This window comes from Callithrix jacchus, chromosome 7 (assembly GCF_049354715.1).
Source record: "Callithrix jacchus isolate 240 chromosome 7, calJac240_pri, whole genome shotgun sequence".
NCBI lineage: Eukaryota > Metazoa > Chordata > Mammalia > Primates > Cebidae > Callithrix > Callithrix jacchus.
The window spans coordinates 69,682,734-69,706,877 of record NC_133508.1 but is presented as its reverse complement, the minus strand read 5'-3'; the positions used below and the strand labels follow the sequence as shown (position 1 = coordinate 69,706,877).

The 24,144-nt window shown below is 45.6% G+C and overlaps 1 protein-coding gene across 24 annotated transcripts in view; it reads right to left on the bottom strand.

Annotated features, from left to right (window-relative positions):
* Nucleotides 1-24,144, bottom strand: part of AZIN2 (antizyme inhibitor 2) — an 82,175-nt gene that overhangs the window by 40,108 nt on the left and 17,923 nt on the right. For 9 of the 24 annotated variants that reach the window (XM_035306664.3, XM_078329228.1, XM_078329232.1 and 6 more), the window contains one exon: nt 23,196-23,308. In XM_035306664.3, the coding sequence (XP_035162555.2) occupies nt 23,196-23,308 (113 nt within the window). 24 annotated transcript variants of the gene reach the window in all.

The window sequence follows — 24,144 nt, the reverse complement described above, 5'->3', positions numbered from 1 at the left end:
GACGCATTGCACTGGCCTGTGTCGATTAAGTGAATAATGCGAGTAAAGGGCAATGAGTAGGCACGCTTGATTATTTTAAAATGTAAAACTCCTTGGCCTGGAGATCGATAATTATTTCAAAGCCCCCTATATTCTGCGTGAACCCAGCAGGTGTTTTCCCTCGCTTATGAAGTGGATGGTTGAAAAGGGCATTGGATACAAGTCTTAGGTTCGTACAGCCTTTCGGTTCTTTTACCCAGATCCTTTTTAAGTACAAGCGGAAGTAACCGATGCGCAAAGGACCCACTTCCGGTGTTATCCCAGGTCTTTCCCCGCTGAGCAAAGACAAGATCGTCCTCTTCCCACGCCGCCTCCTTCCGGGGTGGACCCCTTTCCCGTGAGAGCCCCGCCTCGGCAAAGGTTCGGTTTAACACCGGTGGAGGTTGGAAGACGGAGCTGCGCCTCCCGTCTTTCAACCAATGGATTTCCTTGTTCCTTCTCACTGTTTGATAAAGTCGGTCCCTCCTCCCAGCCGCCAGATGGCGCTACAACGTGTGGCTCGAAGCCTAGGAGGCTCTTGGATACGGAAGTGACTTTACGCTACCGGAAGTCCGTGGCCTCGAGGGATGGGGACCGTGAGCGGGGGGTTCCGGTGGCTGGAAGCTGAGCAATAGTGGTTCCGCCATGTGGTAGTTTCCGCCTCACAGTCTCATATGCTCAGATGGGAAAACTGAGGCTTTGGAGGAAGTAGCTTCTCGTATTTACACAGCGAGAAACTCCTCAGACAAGCTCTTCCCATACGACTCACCAGGACCGAGGGACGACATTTGCTCGTCTTGAGGAATCCCTGAGGCAAGTCTCACGGAACTGTGGTCATTCCACAGATGGAGAAAGCGAAACCGAGAGAGGGACATGAAACGTACAGGGACCTGCCAGAGTAGGGTTACCAGATTTAGCAAATAAAATGCAGGATGGCCGGTTGAAGTTGAATTTCAGGTAAACGATGAGTAATGCTTTAGTATAAGACTACCCCAATTATTGCAGTGAGACACTATTTTATTTGGCTACCCTACCCTAAGGTCACCGGAGTGGAAAAGCGGAAAGCACTATGTTGGGGAGAGTCCTATATGCCTCCCTGCCTGGGGCTTACTAGTGTATGGAGCTGGGTTCTCCCCAAGTGTGACCCTGAGGTTATTTTAACGGCCCCCATCTCGTTTCAGTCGATGGTGTCGCCACTGCAGGATCTAGACCTATTCAGGTGCTGACAAGGAGCCTCATCCTCCACTCCCATTCAGGGGCACCACACCACCACCACCACCCAGACTAGTTTATTCAAAAGACACTGTCTACTCTGTGCTAAGCACAGTCTTAGGTTCCAGATCACATTAGAAAGTAGAAGAAACACTCCCTGTCTTTGTGGAATCAGCAAGATTAAATATGCAGGAAGACAAGGATGTAGAGAGAAAAACTACAGTAGTTTCTCTCTATTAAAGTAGTTTCCCTATTAAAGATCAGTAGTTTTTTAATAGGGACAAATACAAGATGCATGAAAGCCCAGAGATAGAACACCTAATCAAAGCATAGGAAGTAAGAGAAAGGAGACACCCAAGCTGTGGGAATCAACTGAAGGACTTTCAGCAGAGGACTGACAAGCTTGGATTCATGTTTCAGAAAGATCCCTCTGACCACTAGAAGGCTATGTCAGATCATTTTACTGGTTGAATTTACACAGGCTTAGCTGTTTATCCCAAAGGCGTCAGGAAGTGTTTAAAATGGGGCAAAAGGATTGTGGAACCCCCATCCTTTTGCCTCCCCTTTGTTCCCCTTACAGCTGGAATGAGCTGGCTTGGGCAGGTGGGTTTTCTAGGTGAGGGATGATTCCCACCCAGAGAGACACCATCTCCCTCTCATCGAGGGTGAACAGAGTTGACAACTTGTGTGTCTGGCCTCCACAAAGTTTCCTGGCTGGGTCTGCCTTTCAGTCTGTGGGCAGAGGTGAAGGAAGCACATGCTACTATCAGCCCCAAGGGTCTTCTCCCTCTACCCCTTTTGAATATACTTTTTTTCCTTTTGTTTTTTATTTTGAATACACTTTCAATTAATCTTCCCAAAGATCCTGTCATGCTTCTGCTCCAGAAGCATAGAGGGCTTCCTACTGCCTACAGAAGTAAGTGCAGACTCCTGGCTCTGTAATTCAAGGTCCTCTGTGACCACGCTGCACTGTGAGCTCCCTGAGAACTCAGAGGGACTTGACTCTGCATCACCAACATCCACCAGAGGCTATAGCCACAGTAAGTGCTCACTACATGCTCAAGGAATTACCTTTCAACATCACTTATTGAGCACTTAATGACATGCTAAGTCCTGGACTGAGTACTTTACACCCATTTCTTATTTCTTTTGAGAAGGAGTCCTGCCCTGTCAGCCAGGCTGGAGTGCAACCCCCACCTCCAGGGTTCAAGGATTCTTCTGCCTCAGTCTCCCAAGTAGCTGGGATTACAGGCACGTGCCACCACGCCCAGCTAACTGTTTGTATCTTTAGTAAGACAGGGTTTCACCATGTTGGCCAGGCTGGTCTCAAACTCCTGACCTCCATGCCTGGCCTTATACCTATTTTCTCATTTAATCTTCACAATAACCCCTGGGGGAAATATAGTTAGCAGCCACATTATACAAATGAGTAAACAGATTCAGACAGGTTCAGAGCATGTTTATTCGTTTGCCCATTTGGCATATACTTTTTGAGCACCTACTCCATTCTAGGTGATAAGGACACAGCAGTGAAAAAATAAATCAGGTTTATTCCAAGAGCCCAGAGCTCACATTCTAGAAAGGCTGACAGTTTCCCTTGTGTTATGGAATACATTATGGAGTTACGTTACAGAGTTATGTTATGGAGTTACGAAGTTTTTCTATAAAGAAAAAGAAAACCAGTTAAGGGAAAAGAGAGAAACTGGGACTGTTTTCTAAAGGGTGATCTAAAAAGCTTCCCCTAAGGAAAACATTTGAGCAAAATCTGAATGAAGTGAGGCCCACAGATAACCCAGGAAGATCATTCTGGAGAGAAGGGACAGTGTGGCCAGGACCCAGTGTGTGAGGGACAAGTGTGAGAATCGGAGAGGCAGTAGACCAAGGACTTTGAATTTCTTTTTTTTGAGACGGAGTCCTGTCGCCCAGGCTGGAGTGCAGTGGCGTGATCTCAGCTCACTGAAACCTCTGCCTCCCGGGTTCAAGTGATTCTCCTGCCTAAGCCTCCTGAGTAGTTGGGATTACAGGCGCCCGCTACCACACCTGGCTAATTTTTAATAGAGACGGGGTTTCATTATGTTAGCCAGGATGGTTAGCCAGGATGGTCTCGAACTCCTGACCTCGTGATCCACCCACCTCGGCCTGCTAAAGTGCTGAGATTACAGGCGTGAGCCACCATACTTGGCAGGACTTTAAATTTCATTCTTGGTGAAATGGAATCCCAGGAGGATAGACTGTGGAAGGAAAGGGGGAAGAAGGGGCCAGGTCTAAGTGTGAGAAGATGGAAGCTCAGGTCTGTTAACTTATTGAGGGAGAGAGAGAGGGAACATATGCACAGGAGGGGCTTCAGGAGGCACAGATGGGTTGCAGGGAGGCATTGCAAAGAGGACGTTTCTTAGGTGAGGCTCCAGGGAAAGATGGGTCTGTGAGAGGCCAACAGGAACATCTGGTTTCCGAGGCAGCCAGGAGGTCTGAGGAGCCACTGCCAGTGGGTTGCTTAGCAAGGAGCTTGGAGAGGTAATGCCCACGTAGCCAGGTCTCACGGAGACCCCTGGTTAGATTCGCCTGCACAAGCCCTTATCTACCATTCTCCACATTTCATGCTTTTTTCTTCTCTTTAGAAAAAGATTGAAATAAACAAAAACAAATAACTGGGGGGTGGGGGCAATGACTTAACTATTATCTTCAAGTAAGCCACATCAAGTTCTGTGTATATCTTTCTTGGAAAACTAAATTTCACATCCTCGCTGCAAATGGAGCTTGAAACACTAGAAAGGCTCCAGTGAGAAATCTGTTCAAACTCATGACAGCTGCTGTCATTTCAAAAGCCACAGCAGCCCCTCCCTCAGTGGACCTGCTGAGAAGAGGGAACCAAGTACACCTGGGTCTCAGTGCAGCCAGCCACGAGATCTCCCCAGGGCTCCTGGACTTTTCACAGCAGATGCCTGGTTCCAGCAGAAAAACCTGTGTCCCTCCCCGCAAAAGAAGTGTGAGTACTTGGAGAACTGAGATGGAAGAAGTCTTAGAGTCTGATAAACGATTACAGGCTTGATAATACCTGTAAATCGTGGCTTGGGTGGATCACAGAAGGTAATAGAGTAATCTTTCTGATTGCCCTGAGTCTCTTGATATCCTGAGCTTTCAGCCTATTTATTGTCAGAGTACCAAAAACTGGATTCAGCCTGGAAAAGGAGACTCCCCTGCTTTGGGAAAGCACCTAGTTCACTCCAAATCCATGGCACATTTCCTCATGAGATGACCTCATGCAGGTCCCAGGAGTGGCTGAGATACTGAAGGAGGATCGCCAGGCTTACCCAGAGAGAAGCTCAAGTGAAGATAGAAAATTCATCACAATACAATGTCCAGAATAAGCAAATCCACAGAGATGGAAGGTAGATTCATGTCATCAGGGACTGGGGAATGGAGAAAATGGAGAGTGACTGCTAATGGATATGGTATTTCTTTCTAGGGTGATGAATATGTCCTAGAATTAATAGTGGTGATAGTTACACAACTCTGAATACACTAAAAATCACTGACTTCTGCACTTTATTATTATTATTGAGACAGAATCTCAGTCACCCAGGTTGAAGTGCAGTGGTGCGATCTTGGCTCACTGCAACCTACACCTCCCTGTTGAAGCGATTCTCCTGTCTCAGCCTCCCCAGTAGCTGGGATTACAGGCACCCGTCACCACACCCAGCTAATTTTTGTATTTTTAGTAGAGATGAGGTTTTGCCATGTTGGTCAGGCTGGTCTCAAACTCCTGACCTCAGGTGATCTACCCACCTCAGCCTCCCAAAGTGCTGGCATTACAGGAGTGAGGCACCATACCCAGCCTTCTGCACTTTAAAAAGGTGAATTTTACTGCATATGAATTATACCTCAAATTTTTTAATTGCAGCAGAAAAATATTTAGGGTTCCCTGCAGCCATTGGGGGGGACTCTAAAATCTGAACTCCTTTGCTCAACAGCTCACACATCCCAGGTACATAATTTGGGAACCTGGCAGTGTGAGGGAGCCTTTGCCCTGATAAGCACTGCCAGTCTCAGGGGATGCCAGGGCCGTCGGCATTGAACACACCAATGCTCTGTGCCCACCAGTGTTTGCTCCCTTCTGACGGCCTGGCCAGCCCGCAGGGAGAACAAGGGTGCAGAGTCCACTCAAAACCTCCGCACACCCATTTCTTGGCTCTGTATCTTCTGTATGAATTTTCACGGCTGTGTTAAATACTCCATTGCCCCTACTCTGGGCCAGGCCTTAGGCTGGGCGTTGGGCTCACACAGAGGCCATTCACCAGTTATGAGCTACATAACTGCCCACCTCAGCCCCTGACAGCAGCCCCTTCCTTATGGCACCAGGCCTGAGGGCCTCACCATGCCGGTGAGGGAGGCATGCAGTACAGCCAGGAGGGCTCAGGATGGAGGCAGAGGGCATAGGCTTATCAGTGCAGGGTGGGGAAATCTTGCCCTCGGCCTAGCCCAGGCTGCTTTGTGAATCAAACTGCCAGATTCCGCTGCAGTTTTTAAAAACCTAAGTATTTATTTATTTGCATTATATTTACAAAGGTGGGAAGGAGACCCCAAGGACACCCCCACACCTGGCTGACCAGGCCCCTTTCACTGCAGAGGAGGCAGACACGGTTAGAAGGGACAGGATTTATGTTGCATACTTGAACTACAGCGAGTGTAAGACTTGTCCTATTTTCAGGGCAGAAACACTACAGGTGGAGCGTGGGGTGGCAGGGTGGGCACCGGAGTCCTGGCCAAGGGTACCCTGGCCTGCCATCTTCCCCACCTCTCCCAGAGGCATCTCTGAGGCCCCGCTGGGGTTCTCCGGGGGAACGAGGCCCGCTCACATGATGCTCGCAGGGGTGAAGACAGGACCCACACACAGGGTGTCTGTGATCTCCCAGCCACAGGACAGAGGCTTGCACACACCCTCCATGTCATCCTCCTGTTCTGCAGCCATCAGCTGCCTTCGCAGCGCTTCCCTAAGGGTGAGAGAGGGGTGCTGCAAGTAGCCAGCATGGGGCTGGCAGGCCCCTGTACCTGGAGACACAGCCCCATTGGGTCATAGGACTCTCACCTGAGCCTGAGCTCAGCTGAGGGCAGGGACAAGGGCAGGCTGCTGACCCCTCCCCAACTGCTCCCTACTCCCGTGTGGCCCCACCCCTCAACAAGGGAAAGAAATCCACACATATTGAGCACTTACTGTGCCAGCCATCATGCCAGGCACTTATATTATCTATTTGTATCTTCCCAAAAACCCCATGAGGGAGGCATTACCATCCCCCTTGCATTGATGATGTAATCAGTCAGTTCCCCAGAGAGAGAAGTGACCTGCCTACAGTCACACCCCAGTAGGTGATAGAACTAGGACTGAACCCAGCCCTCCAAAGCCCACGTTCATCACACCCCCAACAAAATCACCCATTCTCTCAAACAATCCCACAGACTGTTTCTCCTCCTTTATACTCATGTTGATAAATGGCTCCACCATCAGATTTGGAAACAGTTGGCAATCTTGTTCCCCCACCCAGTCGAGCCCTGCTGAGCCCAACTTCTGGCCACCTTCCTGTGCCCAGTGGTCTCCATCCCCACGGGTAAAAATTTCAGTCTCCCTGATCTGCTCGTGCCCTTTGCAGGTAGTTCTCAGCCAGGATCCAGGTTCACCTTTCCAAAAACCAACTCCCTGCTCTTGAATTGCCAGCAGCTTCTCTCTGCTCTCAGGACCTGCAAGATCCAGCCCTACCTGCCTCTCCTGCCATATTCCCAGCCACACCTGCCCACATACGTGGGCCATCCACAGTGGCCATTGTTTGGGCTCTTAACATATGTCCTCTCCCCAGCCTGGGCCCATGCTTGTCTCTCTGCCTGCATCATCAACCCTCACCTAATTCCTTCTTAACCTTCGGATCTCAGCTTTGGTGACAATCCTAAGACGGCACAGCAGAGGAACTGAATGCACCTGGGCAAACTGCTCCTGCTTTCTGTAGCCCTCTTCCTACCCCCAAAGAGGGGGTACACAGAAGCAGAATCTCAAATCTCAGGTTTCCCTCATTTCCGCCCAGTTTTTCCCCATACCCCGTTTTCCAGCAGGACCCTCTTACCAGGCCACCCGGGACATGGCATAGGTGATGTGGCAGGCCTGGGTCCCCCCAAAGGGAGAAGCCATGCCCATGGTGTAGGCGCCCATGTTTTCAAAGACCAGCCAGTCCCCTACGTGTAGTTGCGGCAGCCACAGACCCTCAGCCACGCAGTCACAGCCATCAACCGCCGGGCCCCACAGGCTGCTGCTGTACAGGGGCTGTTCCATGGAGGGTTTCTGTAGGAGGAAGGGATGACCATGCCAGCTCTCCTGGGCATACAATAGCCTTGCCACTCCCTCCCTCAAAAGCCTTCTATGGCTCCCATAGCCACAAGGATAAAGTCTAGATGGCCGTCCTAGCTTAGTATTTAAGGCCCTTCTCACTTCTCTGAATTCATTGCCTCTTATGCTCTGAAGTCACAAATGCCTGGTCTTAAATCCAGGTTTCAACAATTGTGAGCTGTGTGGCCTTCTCCATGTCTCAGTTTGCTCATTTGTAAAATGGGGATAACAATAGTACCTATCTCATAAAGTTACTGCAAGGATAAATGACTTAGTGTATGGAAAGCATGCAGAACAGTGGCCGACACACAGCGAGCGTGCATGGAAAGTCAGCACAATTGTAACTGTTACTGTTGTGATTGTTGTTGTTATTACCTCTGTGCTTTGGTCTTCACTGACCTCTTTCCAGACCTCAGCATGTCCACACCTCCACAGACCTTCCCCGACCCTCAAATCCAGCCTGTCTTCTGAGCCCAGCCCTGGGGCACCCTCATCTATGAAGGCCTCCCAGATGTCCTCACTCCATTCCAGGCCCAGCAACAGGAGCCAGCACTGCACAGGTGGGTTAGACTCACCCTCCTCCAGGCCTTCAGTCTCATGAGAAAGACGAGTCTCCAACAACAATCACAGAGGGACCTGGCAGAGATCACAGAGGACCTCACGGAATAGACACAGTGACTCCCATTTCAGAAAAACTGAGGCTCTGAGAGGTTAAACGACTTGCCCAAAGACACAACTATCAATGACATACAATTTAAGATTTTTTTATTTTAAATGATTTCCAAATCCAGAAAAGAAATTTGCAACACAGATCTTTTGTGGACAACTAAGGTATCAATGCCATTTGTCACACTGTAGGCGGGGATTCTGCCAGGTAGGTCCTAGAGTCACCACTGAAAGGTGGATGATGCTGACTGTGCCACTCAGGGGCCTCTTCTACCCTCACTGCCCTTGCAGATACTCCAGTGACTCCAGTTGCTCTGTCTCCCTAAGTAAACCCTACTTCCCTTCCCATACCTCCTACCTTCCCCCATGCTATTCCCTAAGGCCCCTGTCTGCAAACTCCTATTTTTCCTTTAGATCCCAGCTAAAGTGGCTTCAGGGAAGCCTTTCCTAAAGCTCCATCCTCCCCCACCCTCTGCTTTCATAGCATCTACCATAACTCATAAATATTTGCACAATATCTGCTCAGACCTGTCTTCCCTGCAGACTGTAAATTCCATGAACCCAGGGATTGTGCAGGTCTTGAGATCCCCATCTCCTCCATGCCTAAGGCTGGCATCCATTAGGTGCTTATTCGAATATTTTTTAAATAAATATGAGTTAAAGAATGAGGTATACATGAGTGATGAGAAAGAGAAAGAGTGAGAAAGGGGAAAAAAAGGATATGGATAGAAGCCATCCAAAGGGCACAGATGGAAGCAACAGAGAAGACCAGCAGAGAAAAAAGGAAGGGCATTTCAATACCTTAGTCAGGGCAGGAATAAATAAAATTGAGAAAGAAAAATCACAGTTTCCACAAGCAGAAATAATGTTCATCTATTTGACAAAAGGTTAATTAGTAAGCTATTGGTTCCTTTAATAAAGAAAAATGTGTACGTTATTTAAGTCAAGAATAATAGCTATCCAGTTTTCAGGAATTCATTCATTCAACAAGTACTTATTGAGCATCTACTAATTGCCAGGCTGTGATCTAGGAGCTGGAGATGCAGCAGTAAACACACACACAAAATAAAATTCCTGTGGTCCTGAAGTTCACATTCTAAGATGGGGAGACAAAGGAATACTGTATATCCTTGTTCATATAACTGAACATTCTTGTTTGTAAACTTTTTGTTAGTGAGTAAAATTAACCTCAATTGCTCTGAATTATTTCCGTTAGCCCCACTCATTGAAAAACATTAAGCTGATGTTTAATGATGAGGGGAGGGGATGCTCTATAAATGAATCTACAAGGATCTTTGAGAAAACAAATTTTAAAGATTCTTCCACAGCAAAGAGAAAAGGCACCCTTGATTATAAGAAGTTAGCGTTCCCTCACTTGGTACTAGTGTTATACATTTTTTTAAAAGGTGTAAAAAAGTTTTTTAACTTACATGAAATCATGCAAAGCTACGCTTTTACTATTTATTTATCTATTTAATTTTCTTTTGAGACAGAGTCTCACTTTGTCATCCAGGCTGGAATGCAGTGGTGCGATCTTGGCTCACTGCAATCTCTGCCTCCTGGGATCGAGTGATTCTCCTGCCTCAGCCTCCCGAGTAGCTGGGATTACAGGTGCCCACCACCACACCCAGCTAATTTTTGTATTTTTAGTAGATACAGCATTTTGCCATGTTGGCCAGGCTGGTCTCAAACTCCCGGCCTCAAGTGATCTGCCCGCCTTGGCCTCCCAAAGTGCTGGGATTACAGGCATGAGCCATCGTGCCTGGCCCACTTTTACTATTTAAAGCCATTATTATATTTTTCTTGTTATTACTCTTTTTTTAGATGGAGGCTCGCTCTGTCACCCAGGCTGGAGTCCCATGGCACCATCTCACCTCACTGCAACCTCTGCCTCCCAGGTTCAAGTGATTCTCCTGTCTCAACCTCCTGAGTAGTTAGGACTACAGGTGCCCACCACCACGCCTGGCTAACTTTTGTACTTTTAGTAGAGACAGGGTTTCCCCATGTTGGCCAGGCTGGTCTCGAACTCCTGACCTCAGGGGATCCACCCGCCTTGGCCTCCCAAAGTACTGGGATTACAGGCACGTAAGCACGCCCAGCCTATCTCTCTTTTTTTTTTAAAGGAATCTGTGAAATAAATATTCCAAAAGCTGTAACAACAAGCTTGCAGATCTCAGCTCTCTTTCCAAGTCTGAAATGGACAAGCATCTGCAAAAATCTAAGATGCCCAGTCTGCCAGCCACTAGGCCCCTCTATGAGAGAGGGAAGGGGATTTCTTATTTACAAAGCATATCACCACCACTTCATACCTTATCTGGGAGGTAGGTGGCATGATTGCATTGTCATTTTACAGATGAGAAAACAAGAGAGGGAAGGTAGCCTGCCCCAGGTTCTAGGGGGAGTTAGTAACAGAACTCTGGGCAGTCCCAGACAAGGAGCCTCCTAGCTGCCTTCCTCAAAGGCACATATGTCTGACAGAGCCACAGAAGAAACAAGGTCAAACATTGAAAAGGTACATGGCCTTGATGGAATCGCAAAATAATTCTTCAACTTTTAAAGAATAACTCAATAGGCCAGGCATGGTGGCTCACACCTGTAATCCTAGCACTGTGGGAGGACAAGGCAGGTGGATCCCCTGAGGTCAGGAATACAAGCCCAGCCTGGCCAACATGGTGAAACCCTGTCTCTACTAAGAATACAAAAAAAAAAAAAAAAAAAAAAAAAGCCAGGCATGGTTCCAAGTGCCTGTAATCTCAGCTGAGACAGGTGAATCATTTGAACCCGGAAAGCGGAAGTTGCAGTGAACTGAGATCACACCACTGCACTCCAGCCTGGGCAACAGAGCAGGACTCCATATCAAAAAAAAAGTAAATCAATAATCCCTATACTACATCAAGTGTACAAAAATATTTTAAAAGACAAAAATGAGATAAACAAGGGCAACACATAAAAAGTAGAAAAAAAAATTCCTATGGCCAAAATCTCATTCATGAATATATAGGCAAAAACCTGACATGAAATCTTAGCTAACCAAGTTCAGTCATCTTCAATAGTGAAATAATTTATCTCTAAAATGAAAGGTGCAGACAACAGGGGAGAAGTCAATCACTGGCTTCATCATAACATGGAAAATATAGATCTACAGGTCAAGTTTAATTTTCCCAATACATGTCAACATACCATTCAGTAGCCTGTAGCATCTACTCTTTATTAAAACTATAGACAAAACAAAACCCCACAATAAAGAGAGACTATTTTAAACAAGGATCCAACTCTGACTTCATTGAGATACACTAAAGTTCAGCCCAGCCATTTTCCAAATGGAGAAACTAGAGAAATAAGGCTCAGAGAGTTTAAGTTGAGTACGTAATCTCTACAAGTTCACAATATGCTGCATAGAATTCACTGTACGGAATATACCATAATTATATATCTTCTACCCTGCCAACAAACATTAAGGTCATTTCCAGTGTTTTATATTATAAAAATATATACATCCTGATACATCTCCTCGAACACGCATGCCAAGAGTTTCTTTACAATATAGGCCTAGGAACTTGCTGTAATGTAGGGCATACATATGTTTAAATTTATCTGAATAATGCCTACTTGTTTCCCAAAGTAGAGATACACCAACTCCTGCCTAGCAGTACCTAAGAGACCCAACTACGCCATATCCTCACCAACAGTTGGCATTATCATGCTTTTAATGTTTTTCTAATCTAGTTGGTATGAAATGGTATCTCATTTTCACTTTTATTTGCATTTCCTTGATTACCAGTGAGCACCTTTTCATGAATTGTCTGGTAAAGTCTCTTGCCTGTATTTCTATTGGGTTGCTTTTTTCCTTATTTTCTTGAGATTCTTGTTTGTCTCTATTTATTACTTAAGAATTCTTCATATATTTTGCCTACTAATCTCTTATCAATTATACATGTGTTTCAATATTCCTCCCAGTTTGCCTTAGCTGGTCTATTTTTTATGCTGATATCAAAACTAAACTATTTTAATTACCCTCTGTGTTAGAAGTTATATTATCTTATTTCTATTCTTATAGTGGTTACTCTAGACTTTTTTTTTTTTTTTTTTTTTTGAGACAGAGTTTCGCTCTTGTTACCCAGGCTGGAGTGCAATGGCGCGATCTCGGCTCACTGCAACCTCCGCCTCCTGGGTTCAGGCAATTCTCCTGCCTCAGCCTCCCTAGTAGCTGGGATTACAGGCACGCGCCACCATACCCAGCTAATTTTTTGTATTTTTAGTAGAGACGGGGTTTCACCATGTTGACCAGGTTGGTCTCGATCTCTCGACCTCGTGATCCACCCGCCTCAGCCTCCCAAAGTGCTGGGATTACAGGCTTGAGCCACCGCGCCCAGCCCGACATTTATATTTTAACATCTCAACATAGCATTCAATAGCTATAGCATCTATTCTTGATCAAATCTACAGAAAAAAATCTAAACAAAACCCCACAATGAAGACAGACTATTTCAATAAGGAATCAACTCTAACTTCATGAAGATACACTGGAATGGCCTCACTTCAAAACAAGAAGCAACATTAGTAATTAAAGTTCAGCCCCCTGATTTTTCAACTGGAGAAGCGAGAGAAATAAGACTCAGAGAGATTAAGTAACTTGCCTAAGGTTATCCAGCAAGTATATGGTAGCATTCATCTTAGCGGCCTTCACAGTTCAGCCCTGGCCTGCACCTTCCAGCAAGATTCTCCTCCATTTAGCAGCAGACTGCTTCTGTGCTGCATGGGTTATTGCAGTAGGCACCCTCTGACAAGTTTGCCACTGGTAACTTCGTGTTTCTATGACACTGCAGCCTCTCCTCAAAGCTTTCAATATCAGCCTTGGAGGACGTCCTGGTGCTCTCCTTCTCTGTGTTTCTAAGTTCCTCCCTTGTTCACTCTCCCTCAGGATCGGGGGTGGTAGCTGATTTTACCCCTTTTAGTAATTGTAATTAACCACCTTTAGAGTTAACTATTCTTTATGTTAAAATTTTCCTGTTCAAATTACTACTGTGGTATCTGTATCCTGATACAATCTCTTCCTGAAACTATGATTGGACATTACTCCTTCTCACTCTATGTACCACTTCCTTAGCCTTTCCTATTTTATATCTTTTTGTCTCTGTGCTATATTTGGATACTTTCTTCAACTCTATCTTTGCATTCTCTCATTCTCTCTTCTGTTGTCTCTAATATGCTGCTTACCCTGGCCATAATTTCAATTTCTCTACTTTTCACTTCTAGAAGTTCTATTTAATCCTTTTTAAAATCTACTACAACATATTTTTATATTCACTTATTCTTTGGTCTTATTTTCAATTTCTTATTTCTTCAAACATTGTAAAAGAATGTTAGCACCTGATAACTGCAATATATGAAGTAAATGTAGGTCTGATCTGCTACCTATTGCATTGTGGTTCTTCCTTACGTGACTTGTTTCTTTGTATGTTGTGATTTTTTTTTTTTTAAGACAGAGTGTGGCTCTGTTGCCCAGGCTGGAGCGCAGTGTCCTGATCTCAGCTCACTGCAATGTCTGCCTCCCAAGTTCAAGCAATTCTCCTGCCTCAGCCTCCTGAGTAGTGGGATTATAGGCACCCACCATCATGCCCAGCTAATTTTTGTATTTTTAGTAGAGACAGGGTTTCACCATGTTGGCCAGACTGGTCTCAAATTCCTGCCTTCAGATGATCTGCCTGCCTCAGCCTCCCAAAGTGCTGGGATTATAGGGTGAGCCACCACACCCAGCCATATGTTGTGATTTTTGACTGCTTTTTGACTGTGAGCTCAGGTACTTTGAAACCTTATCTGTGAGAATTCTTATCTTTGAAACCTTATCTGTGAGAAGCCTAAATTGAAGATTCCCCCTCCAGAAAGAATTTGTTTGCTTCTGCCAGATGAAATTATTTTGAGACTTGAGGTTTTTCAGACCATAGTTAATGTGAATTTGGGCCACAAGTTCAAGAGAAGCTGGCTTGTGGCTGCAAAATCTCAATTTTTTCTTTCTTCCAGTCACTACCAAGATCAAAACAGGGAAGTTTTCTTGCTGTCCTTCTCTGTAGGATGGGCTTTTTTCTCCAGTTGACCCTTAAACTGAGGATGTACTTCTTTTGGGTTCTCTGCTTTACGTAAGGGTATTCTATTGGATTCTCCATCTTGACACAGATATCAAAACTGAAGGTCAGTGCTACCATGATTCAGCATACACTCCAAAAGAAAAATCCAGTTTCAGAATTAGGTTGTCATTTAACACATATTTGGATAATCACGGTTTTGTATTCTTGGGACACACCAATGAATAAAATACACAAAGGTCCTTGTCCTCATGGGGTTTACAGTCTAGCAGGGAGAAGGCAAACAACAAGTAAATTATATAGTATATTAGAAGGTAACAAGCACTAATGAAAAAAACAAACAAAAAAAATGCAACACCAAAGGCACAATCCATAAAAGAAAAAATTGATAAACTGGACTTCATTAAAATTAAAAATTTCTGCTTGGCCGGACATGGTAGCTCATGCCTGTAATCCCAGCACTTTGGGAGGCCGAGGCAAGCAGATCACCTGAGGTCGGGAGCTCAAAACCAGCCTAAACAACACAGGAGACCCTGTCTCTAAAAAAGTAAACAGGCCGGGTGCGGTGGCACATGCCTGTAATCCCAGCACTTTGGGAAGCCCAGGCGGGTGGATCACGAGGTCAAGAGATCGAGACCATCCTGGTCAATAAGCTGAAACCCCGTCTCTACTAAAAATACAAAAAGTAACTGGGCATGGTGGTGCGCACCTGTAGTACCAGCTACTTGGGAGGCTGAGGCAGGAGAATTGCTTGAACCCAGGAGGTGAAGGTTGCAGTGAGCTGAGATCATGCCATTGCACTCCAGTCTGGGTAACAACAGTGAAACTCCGTCTCAAAAAAAAAAAAAAAAGTAAATAAATAAACTTAGCTGGGTGTGGTAGCACATACTTGTAATCCCAGCTACTTGGGAGGCTGAGGCAGGAGGAGGTTGAGGCCGCAGGACTGTGACACTGTACTCCAAGCTGGGCTACAGAGCAAGACCCAATCTCAAAAAAAAAAAAGAAAGGAAAAAAGTTTATAGAATAAGGACATGAAGAATGAAAATGTTTTGATATGGCTATACAATGTATTTGTTCTTTAAACTAAGCATTATTATGAAACAAAAAATTGGTTGGGCTCAGTGGCTCATGCCTGTAATCCCAACACTTTGGGAGGCCAAGGCAGGTGGATCACCTGAGGTCAGGAGTTCCAGACCAGTCTGGCCAATGTGGTGAAACCCCATCTCTACTAAAAATACAAAAATTAGCTGGGCGTGGTGGCACACACCTGTAATCCCAGCTACTCAGGAGGCTGAGGCAGGAGAATTGCCTGAACCAGGAGGCGGAGGTTGCAGTGAGCCGAGATCGCGCCATTGCACTCCAGCCTGGGTAACAAGAGCGAAACTCCGTCTCAAATAAATAAATAAATAAATAAATAACGATAGTTAAAAAGTTTTTAAAAGTTTATAAAGTAAGTAAGTTATAGTAACTGAGGCACTCACTCATTGACTCATCCAGAGCAACTTCCAGTCCTGCAAGCTCCATTCATGGTAAGTGTCCTATACAGATGTACCATTTTTTTATCTTTCATACCATACCAAACCTTTTCTTTTTTTTTTTTAAGAAACCTTCAAAGCTACTGCACATCAACATACCAAACCTTTTCTATGTTTAGATACACAAATACTTACCACTGTGTTACAATTGCCTACAGTATTCAGTACAATAACATGCCACACAGGTTTATAACCTGGGATCAGTAGGGTATACCAACCATATAGCCTACTGCTATAGGCTATACAAAATTGCCTAAGGATGCATTTCTCAGAACACATCCCAATCATTAAGCGACAGATGACTGTAGCTACCTTACAAGATTAATGTAAAAATGAAGGGGCTAGCGCCACATAAAATGCTTAGTACAGCACCTGTTACCATAAGTGCACAATGACTTTAGCTGCCACCAGTATATACGTGAGGTTGGCAACCATGCAACACTGAATGGTAAAAGAGGTAAAAGAGGAAGTGTCATTAGAGATAAATGAATAGAGTTGCATTAGGGTAGAGGATTGCAGAGGTTTTTTTTTTTTTCTTTTTTAAAAAGTTCCTGTCAATTTTAAGTTGCTTATACATATATATTTTAAATCTATTCAATTCAGCCTGGGAGTAGAGGCTGTAATCCCAACACTTTGGGAGGTTGAGTTAGGAGGATCACTTGAGGTCAGGAGTTTAAGACCAGTCTGGCCAACATGGTGAAACCTGGTCTCTACTAAAAGTACAAAAAGTAGCTGGGTGTGGTGGCACACGCCTGTAATCCCAGCTACTTGGGAGGCTGAGGCAACAGAATTGCTTGAACCCAGGAGGCAGAGGTTGCAGTGAGCCAAGATCACACCACTGCACTCCAGCCTGGACAACAGAGTGAGACTCCATCTCAAAAAAAAAAATCTATTCAATTCCAACATATACCGAGCACCTACTCTGTGCCAGGTTCTGTACTAGGGAAACAGATATGAACAGATGTGAGACCCTCAAGGGTCTCACAGTTTATTGAATGATTCATTCATTCACAATTCATTCAACAGATATTTAGTGAGTACAGATATTTAGTGAGCACCTGTGTCTGGTGCTGGGAACTCAGAGGAAACTAATTGGACAAGGTGGCTGCCCTCATAGAGCCTACCTGCTAATGGAGAAGACAGACTATAGGCACGTAAATAGAAACAACAGGATAATTAACAGAGTATGATAGGTTGTGAAGAAAACAAACGGTGTCAAAATTATCTGACTAGGGGAGGTGAGCCCACTTTAGTGAGGGCAGTCAGGAAAGATCTCTCTGAGGAGGTAACATCTGAGCTGAGACATAAAGAAAGAGAATATAGCAGCTGTCTCGGGGTGAGTGGAAGAGCATTATGAGCAGAGTGAATGCAAAGGCCGTGAGAGCAGAAACAACTTAGGTGTTACAGAAGCAGAAAGGAGGCCAGTGAGACTGGAGGAAGTGAGTAGAGCTGAAAACGGGAAGGAGTGAGGGCAGAGGTGGCTAGGAAGATGCTGGGAGCCGTGCTGGTTGTGATAGAGAGTCTAGGCTTTATTCTGAGAGCAATGGGAAGCCACAGATGGTGTCAAGCAGAGGAGGGGCATCATCTTTGGGATTTTTAAAAGATCGCTCTGTCTGCAGCGTGGAAAATGGGTGGTAAGCAGGTAGGAGTAGGGGGCAGAAAACTAGTTAATAGTTACTGCAGTAGCTCAAGCAGGAGGTAATGGTGGCTTGCATTAGGGTAGTGACAGAGAAGGAATGAACTAAATTCAAAACGTATTTTGGAACTACACTCAAGAATTCTAGGTGGATTGCATGTGGAAGGAGAGGGAAAACAAGAATCAAGAATAATGCCGACTTTTTTACTTCAACAGCTGGCTAGTGGCAGTGCTATTTACTGAGAGAAGTTTGGGGTTGGAAATCAAGAGTTCGGTTCTGAGCAAGTTAAATTTGAGATGTCAGTGAAAGCCCAGTAGGAATGTCAAGTGAGTAATTGGATGCGCAAGTCTGGAGCTCACGGGTGTGATCCAGGATAGAGATGGTAATTTGGGAGTGATGAGAGTATGGAAGATACTAAGAGCCTCAGTCTGGAAGCATTTACCTAGGAAGCGCACACAGAGATCAAAGACTGAGGCCGAGACAGTCAACACTTAAAGGGTGAGCAGGAGAAGTGCCAATGAGACAAGGTGGGAACAGCAGAGGAGTAGCCAAGGCCCAGGATGTTGCCACAGAAGCCAGGAGAGGAGAGTGTGGAAACAGAGGAGGACCAGCTGCTGGGACAGAAGAGCCAAATAGAAGAGCTAGCAGCATGGAAGTGACTTTCAAGAGCATCTTCTGTGGCATCGTGGAAGAGATACCCAACTGGAGAGTCTGGAAGGGCTAAGGGAGCTGAGTGAGCACGGGCAGTGGGTACAGACCACTCGGTAGAAAAGTTCAGACATGAAGGGCAATGCCAACTTACAAAGTCCCTGGAAGAAGTTCCTGGAAACACATTTGACCAGTAAGTATATAAAGAGATGTCCAGCTTTGCTAGTGATCAGGGAAATGCAAATTAAGACATAATGAGATGCCATTTTACATGCATTCCACCGGGAAAATGTTTTCAGTGCTGGCACCGAGTCTCTTACACACTGCTGGTGAGATTGTCAGTACAACACTTCAGAAAACTGTTTGGCACTGTCTCATGAAGCCAAACATTCACATGCCCTATGGCCAGCCACTGCACTCCTTGGTCACTCATCAGAGAGAGAGGAACAAGAATTCACAGTGACAGTATTCACAGTAGCAAAAACCCAAGACAGTCCAAATGCCTTGAGAAGAGAATGGACAAATAAACTGCAGCATACTCACCAAAAGAGTGCTACACAGCAATGGAATGAATGGACTCTAGAGACATTCAGCAGGGTGGGAGCTCTTAGACTGTGATGTGAAGGGAGAAAAAGCCCAAAAAGATTATATGCATCAAAGTACCCTTTAATACAGCAAAAAACAAACACAATAAATTATAAATACACTCGAGGAATAGATTTAGACGTGATAAACCCATACTGAAAAAAAGGAAGCCAAAGAATGATAATGCATGAGTCGAGATAGTGAGCACTTTGCATGGACTGCGACATAGGTTAAATGATAAAGATGCTTATTACGCTAAAAACAAAACAAAGACAAGATCTCCCATGGAGCATTTTTATTCCAGAGCTGATTGAGATGCTATTCAATCTGTTAAATCTACCTAATTTCAAAAAAAAAAAACAGGCAGAGAAACATGTTCAAAAGAACCAAAGGGGAGTTCAGGAAATTCACCAATCAGGAAAATCTAAGATGTAGGAAACTCCACAGGAAAAGTAACTCAGTTTAAAATTACCAAAAAAAAAAAAAAAAAAAAAAGATTCAAAAAGAGGGTGTGGGCCAGGCACAGTGGCTCACACCTGTAATCCCAGCATTTGGGAGGCTGAGGCTGGATGACTGCTTGGGGCCAAGAGTTCTCAGCCAGCCTAGACAACACAGCAAGACCACATCTCTGCAAAAAAGAAAAAGAAAAAGAAAAAAAAGAGTGTGGGGAAACCAATGGGTTAAGAAAGATATGGCATCGGTGCAGTGGTTCACACCAGCACTTTGAAAGACTGAGGCAGGTGGATCACTTGAGGTCAGGAGTTTGAGACTAGCCTGGCCAACATAGTGAAACCCTGTCTCTACTAAAAATACAAAAATTAAACAGACGTGGTGGCATGCACTTGCAATCCCAGCTACTCGGGAGGGTGAGGCAGGAGAATTGCTTGAACGCAGGAGGCAGAGGTTGCAGTGAGCCAAGATCACGCTACTGCACTCTAGCCTAGGTGACAGAGCAAGACTCTGTCTCAAAAAAAAAGAGAGAGAGAGAGACATGGCAACCAAATGCACCATGCAGACCTTCTTTGCCTCCTGATTTCAGCAAATTAGTATAAAAACCATTATGAGATAGTTGATATCTCAACACTGATGATGGGGGATACTATTAAATTATTCATTTTTTAATTTGATAATGGAATTGTGATTTTTCCAGTTCTTTATTTTTTTAGAAACATGTATAGTACTAATTTTTTTTTAAGTTCCAGTAATATTTGTTCTGTACTTTTGTCATACATGGTTGTAGCTTGTATACTGATACACACACACACACACACACACACACACGTGTTTCTATCCAACAGGATTGTATTTCCAAAGTACAAACAATTCCTCTGCAGGCCTCAACATGGTGCTTTGAATATTGAGCATACTGCTTTGAGAGTACTGAATTATATGCTGAATTTATAAAAATAAAAAACAGGATGGGCACAGTGGCTCACACCTGTAATCCCAACACTTTGGGAGGCCAAGGCAGGCAGATCACAAGGTCAGGTGTTCAACACCAGCCAGGCCAACATAATGAAACCCCCATCTCTACTAAAAATACAACAAATTAGCTGGGCAGGGTGGCAAGCACCTGTAATCCCAACTACTCGGGAGGTTGAGGCAGGAGAATCGCTCGAACCCAGGAGGCAGAGGTTGCAGTAAGCCAAGATCGCCCCATTGTACTCCAGCCCAGGCAACAGCACAAGACTCTATCTCAAAAATAATAAAAATAAAATAAAATATAAAATAAAAAACACACAAAGGGCCAAGCATGGTACAACGATAAGAAGTATACCTTGAACCAAGGATTATACATTTTCATACAACTGTTTTTGTTTTTGTTTTTGTTTTTTTGAGACAGACTTATACTCTGTCACCCAGGCTGGAGTGCATGGTGCAATTTCGGCTCACTGCAACCTCCACCTCCTGGGCTCAGGTGACTCTCCTGCCTCAGCCTCCTGGGTAGCTGGGATTACAGGCATGCACCACCATGCCCAGCTAATTTTTGCATTTTTAGTACAGACAGGGTTTCTCCATGTTGGCTAGGCTGGTCTCAACTCCTGACCTCAGATGATCCACCCACCTCGGCCTCTCAAATTGCTGGGATTACAGTCATGCACCACCATGCCCAGCTAATTTTTGCATTTTAGTACAGACAGGGTTTCTCCATGTTGGCCAGGCTGGTCTCAACTCCTGACCTCAGATGATCCACCCACCTCGGCCTCTCAAATTGCTGAGATTACAGGCTTGAGCCGCCATACCCGTCCTCATACAACTTTTTATACTGAAATAAAAACACAAAGTCCCAGGGAAGAAAGAGCAGGTATGCAAAGAAAGATGGCGTAACTATTATACTTGTAAGGGGACCTTCCTTGGGAAAGGTGCAGATACCCCCAGCCAGGCTGAATCCCTCTGACACACACTCCCAGCACCACAGGAGTTAACTTATTATGTGTATTGTCATCTATGCACTATCTGATTCCCCTGCCAGGCTGTAGGCCCCACTCTGGAGGCGCTCACGTGGCCAGACTTGGAAAGCAGTCGAGAGCCTAAAGGAAGAAACTGCAGCATCGTCCAGAGAAGGAACAGCACAGACCACAAAGAGAGTCAAACATCCCGGTGCCCAAGTCAGGAATGCCAACTAGAGATCAGCCAAAGCAGAGAGCCTGGTAGAGGGCATGGCAGTGGACTGGAGCCATCATCTCCTCTTCTGAGGAGCCGACAAAGGGAGTGGAGAGCAGGTGAGAACCAGCATACAGCAGGAAGACGGGGACTGGAGGGGCAGAATAACAGGGATGCAGCAGCTGCCGGCTCTGTAACCTGGCCGGCCTGGTCTCTTCTCAGTGCAGTAGGATGTGGGCAACCACAGGAATGCGAGCAATGCTAGTGTGTCAGAGTAGAGAACTCAAGCATTCCTCAGCCCCTTTGGGAGGCCTACTCCAACCAGCGGATGTAACCACATTCAACCATGGAGTGAAGCTCCATCAAGCACATCCATGATGCCTGGGCACCTGGAGGAAGGAGGGAGGGAGAGAGGGGTTCCCTAGGCTGACAGAGGGATAACGGGCAGGAAGAGCCACAAAGTGGAGTTGATTTTCAAGCCCTCTCTAATTGACTCTTGAAAAGCTGGATAGGATGGGAAAGGAAGGAAAAACATATTGAGTGCTAGTTAGGCACTTCAAGGCATACAAGGAAAGTTTCCTGCCAGGAAGAGGGGCTGCACAAAGGTCAAGAGATGGAAAGAGGCTGGCTGCGGCGCCTCATGCCTGTAATCCCAGCACTTTGGAAGGCTGAGGTGGGTGGATGATTTGAAGTCAGGAGTTCGAGACCAGCCTGGACAACATGGTGAAAGCCCACCTCTACTAAAAATACAAAAATTAGCCGTGCATGGTGGCGGATGCCTATAGTCCCACGTACTTGGGAGGCTGAGGCAGGAGAATCAATTGAACCCAGGAGGCAGAGGTTGCAGTGAGCTGAGATCATGTCACTCCAGCCCAGGTGTCAGAGAGGTTCCGTCTGACACCTGGGAGAGAGAGAGAGATGAGAAGATACGATGGAGAGAGGAAGATACAATGATTTCTGGTTTTCTTTCTCCTCTCAAAGATGCCCATTAAAAGTGCTGGAGGCCCTGGGCTGGGTTCCACAGGCTAGGAGGAATGTTTTATGTATTCCTGTTTCCCTGTTAATATAGAAAATCCCACTGTCGATGAACTGTTTCTACTTCCAGGAATTTACCCCAGAGCTGTAACCAGAGCTGTAACCTCAACATATACTCACAGTGCTCAAAAAGAGGAAACCAAGTGTCCAACCACTAGAGTTAGATTGGTTAAAATACTACATAGTCATCAAAAAGCACGTTGTCAAAGATCAGTTAATGGCACAGAAAGAACTACACCCCATATAAATGGAAAACGCAGGTTACAAAACAGTATGATTCCAACGTCATGAAAAAAGTATAAGGCTTTTTTTCTTTTTTTTTTTCTTTTGAGAGGGAGTTTTGCTCTGTTGCCCAGGCTGGAGTACAATAGCACGATCTCAACTCACTACAACCTCTGCCTCCCAGGTTCAAGTGGTTCTCCTGCCTCAGCCTCCTGAGTAGCTGGGATTACAGGCATGTGCCACCATGCCCGGCTAACTTTCTATTTTTAGCAGAGATGGGGTTTCACCATGTTGGTCAGGCTGGTCTCGAACTCCTGACCTCAGATGATCTACCCACCTCGGCCTCCCAATGTGCTGGGATCACAGGCATGAGCCACCGCACCCGGCCCCAGTTTTTTAAATATATAATGTTCAAAGAGTCATTCTCTGTGTGGTAGGATTATGGGTGATAACTGTCATCCTTATTGTCTCTTATTGACAATAAATATGTTTGACTTTTTAAAAATTAGACAAAAACACAACAAATGTTATTGAAATACACACACAAAATTGAAAACACACCCACATGGGGTAAGCTTACCTTCTGCAGGACGGGGGTAGGGCAGATGTTGTCAAACAGGACTGAGTTGAAGATCCCATACACGCCCTCGTCAAGGTGGTACACGAAGGTCTTGGGGGCAGAACCATTTTCCTCTGCAGGAGGGGAGGGGTCAGGGGCAGCACAAGTAGCAATGTGAGGGGGGTGGTAATAGGACTGGCACAGCAGTGGGCTCTGCAAGGAAGCAAAATGACTGCCCATTTCTCAACCATGAGGTGGGGCCTGCCACAAAAGCCACCGGCAGCCATCCTCCAAATGACATGGGTTCACTGTTACGTTGGTAACACTCACCCTTGCAGACAAGCAACCCTGCCCAGGACGTACTCCCCTGCCTGCCCCTGAGCCCCTAGATGCCCCAGGAAAGGAGGAACGGCCAAGCCAAACTCAAGACCCCAAAAGGTCAAGACACTTGTTCAGAGGCACGTGATAGGGCAGTGGAGGAGCCAGAATGGGAAGCCAGGTCTCTTGGTCGGATTAGATGGGACAATCCCCAGGTCTATAAAGGAAGCCAGAAGAATGCCACATATGTAAACAGGACATTCTACCTGGAGCCCACCACCCTTCCACATGAATTCTCTCTGGGGAAGAGTGCACAGTCCTGAGGCTTTCCTGCCTGAGGGTCCCAGAGCAGAGGGCAAAGTCTCAAGATGAGAGTCCCTGACAGCTGTTACCCACAGGCGGCTGTCCCAGACTTATCTGGAAGGGCAGGGAAGAGCACTGATGTTGATGATGTGGGGGGCCCAGACGCTCTTAGTCAGCCTAACCTGAACTTCAATCCCAGCACTGTCCCTTATCAGCCATGTGACCTTGGGCTAATTACTCAGCCTCCCCCTGCCTATGCTGTCATCTCTAAAGTGGACTCAAACAAATATAACCTGTCATTAATTATTTTCATTACATTATGAGAAGCAGTAAGGTGAGTAGGAGCCTG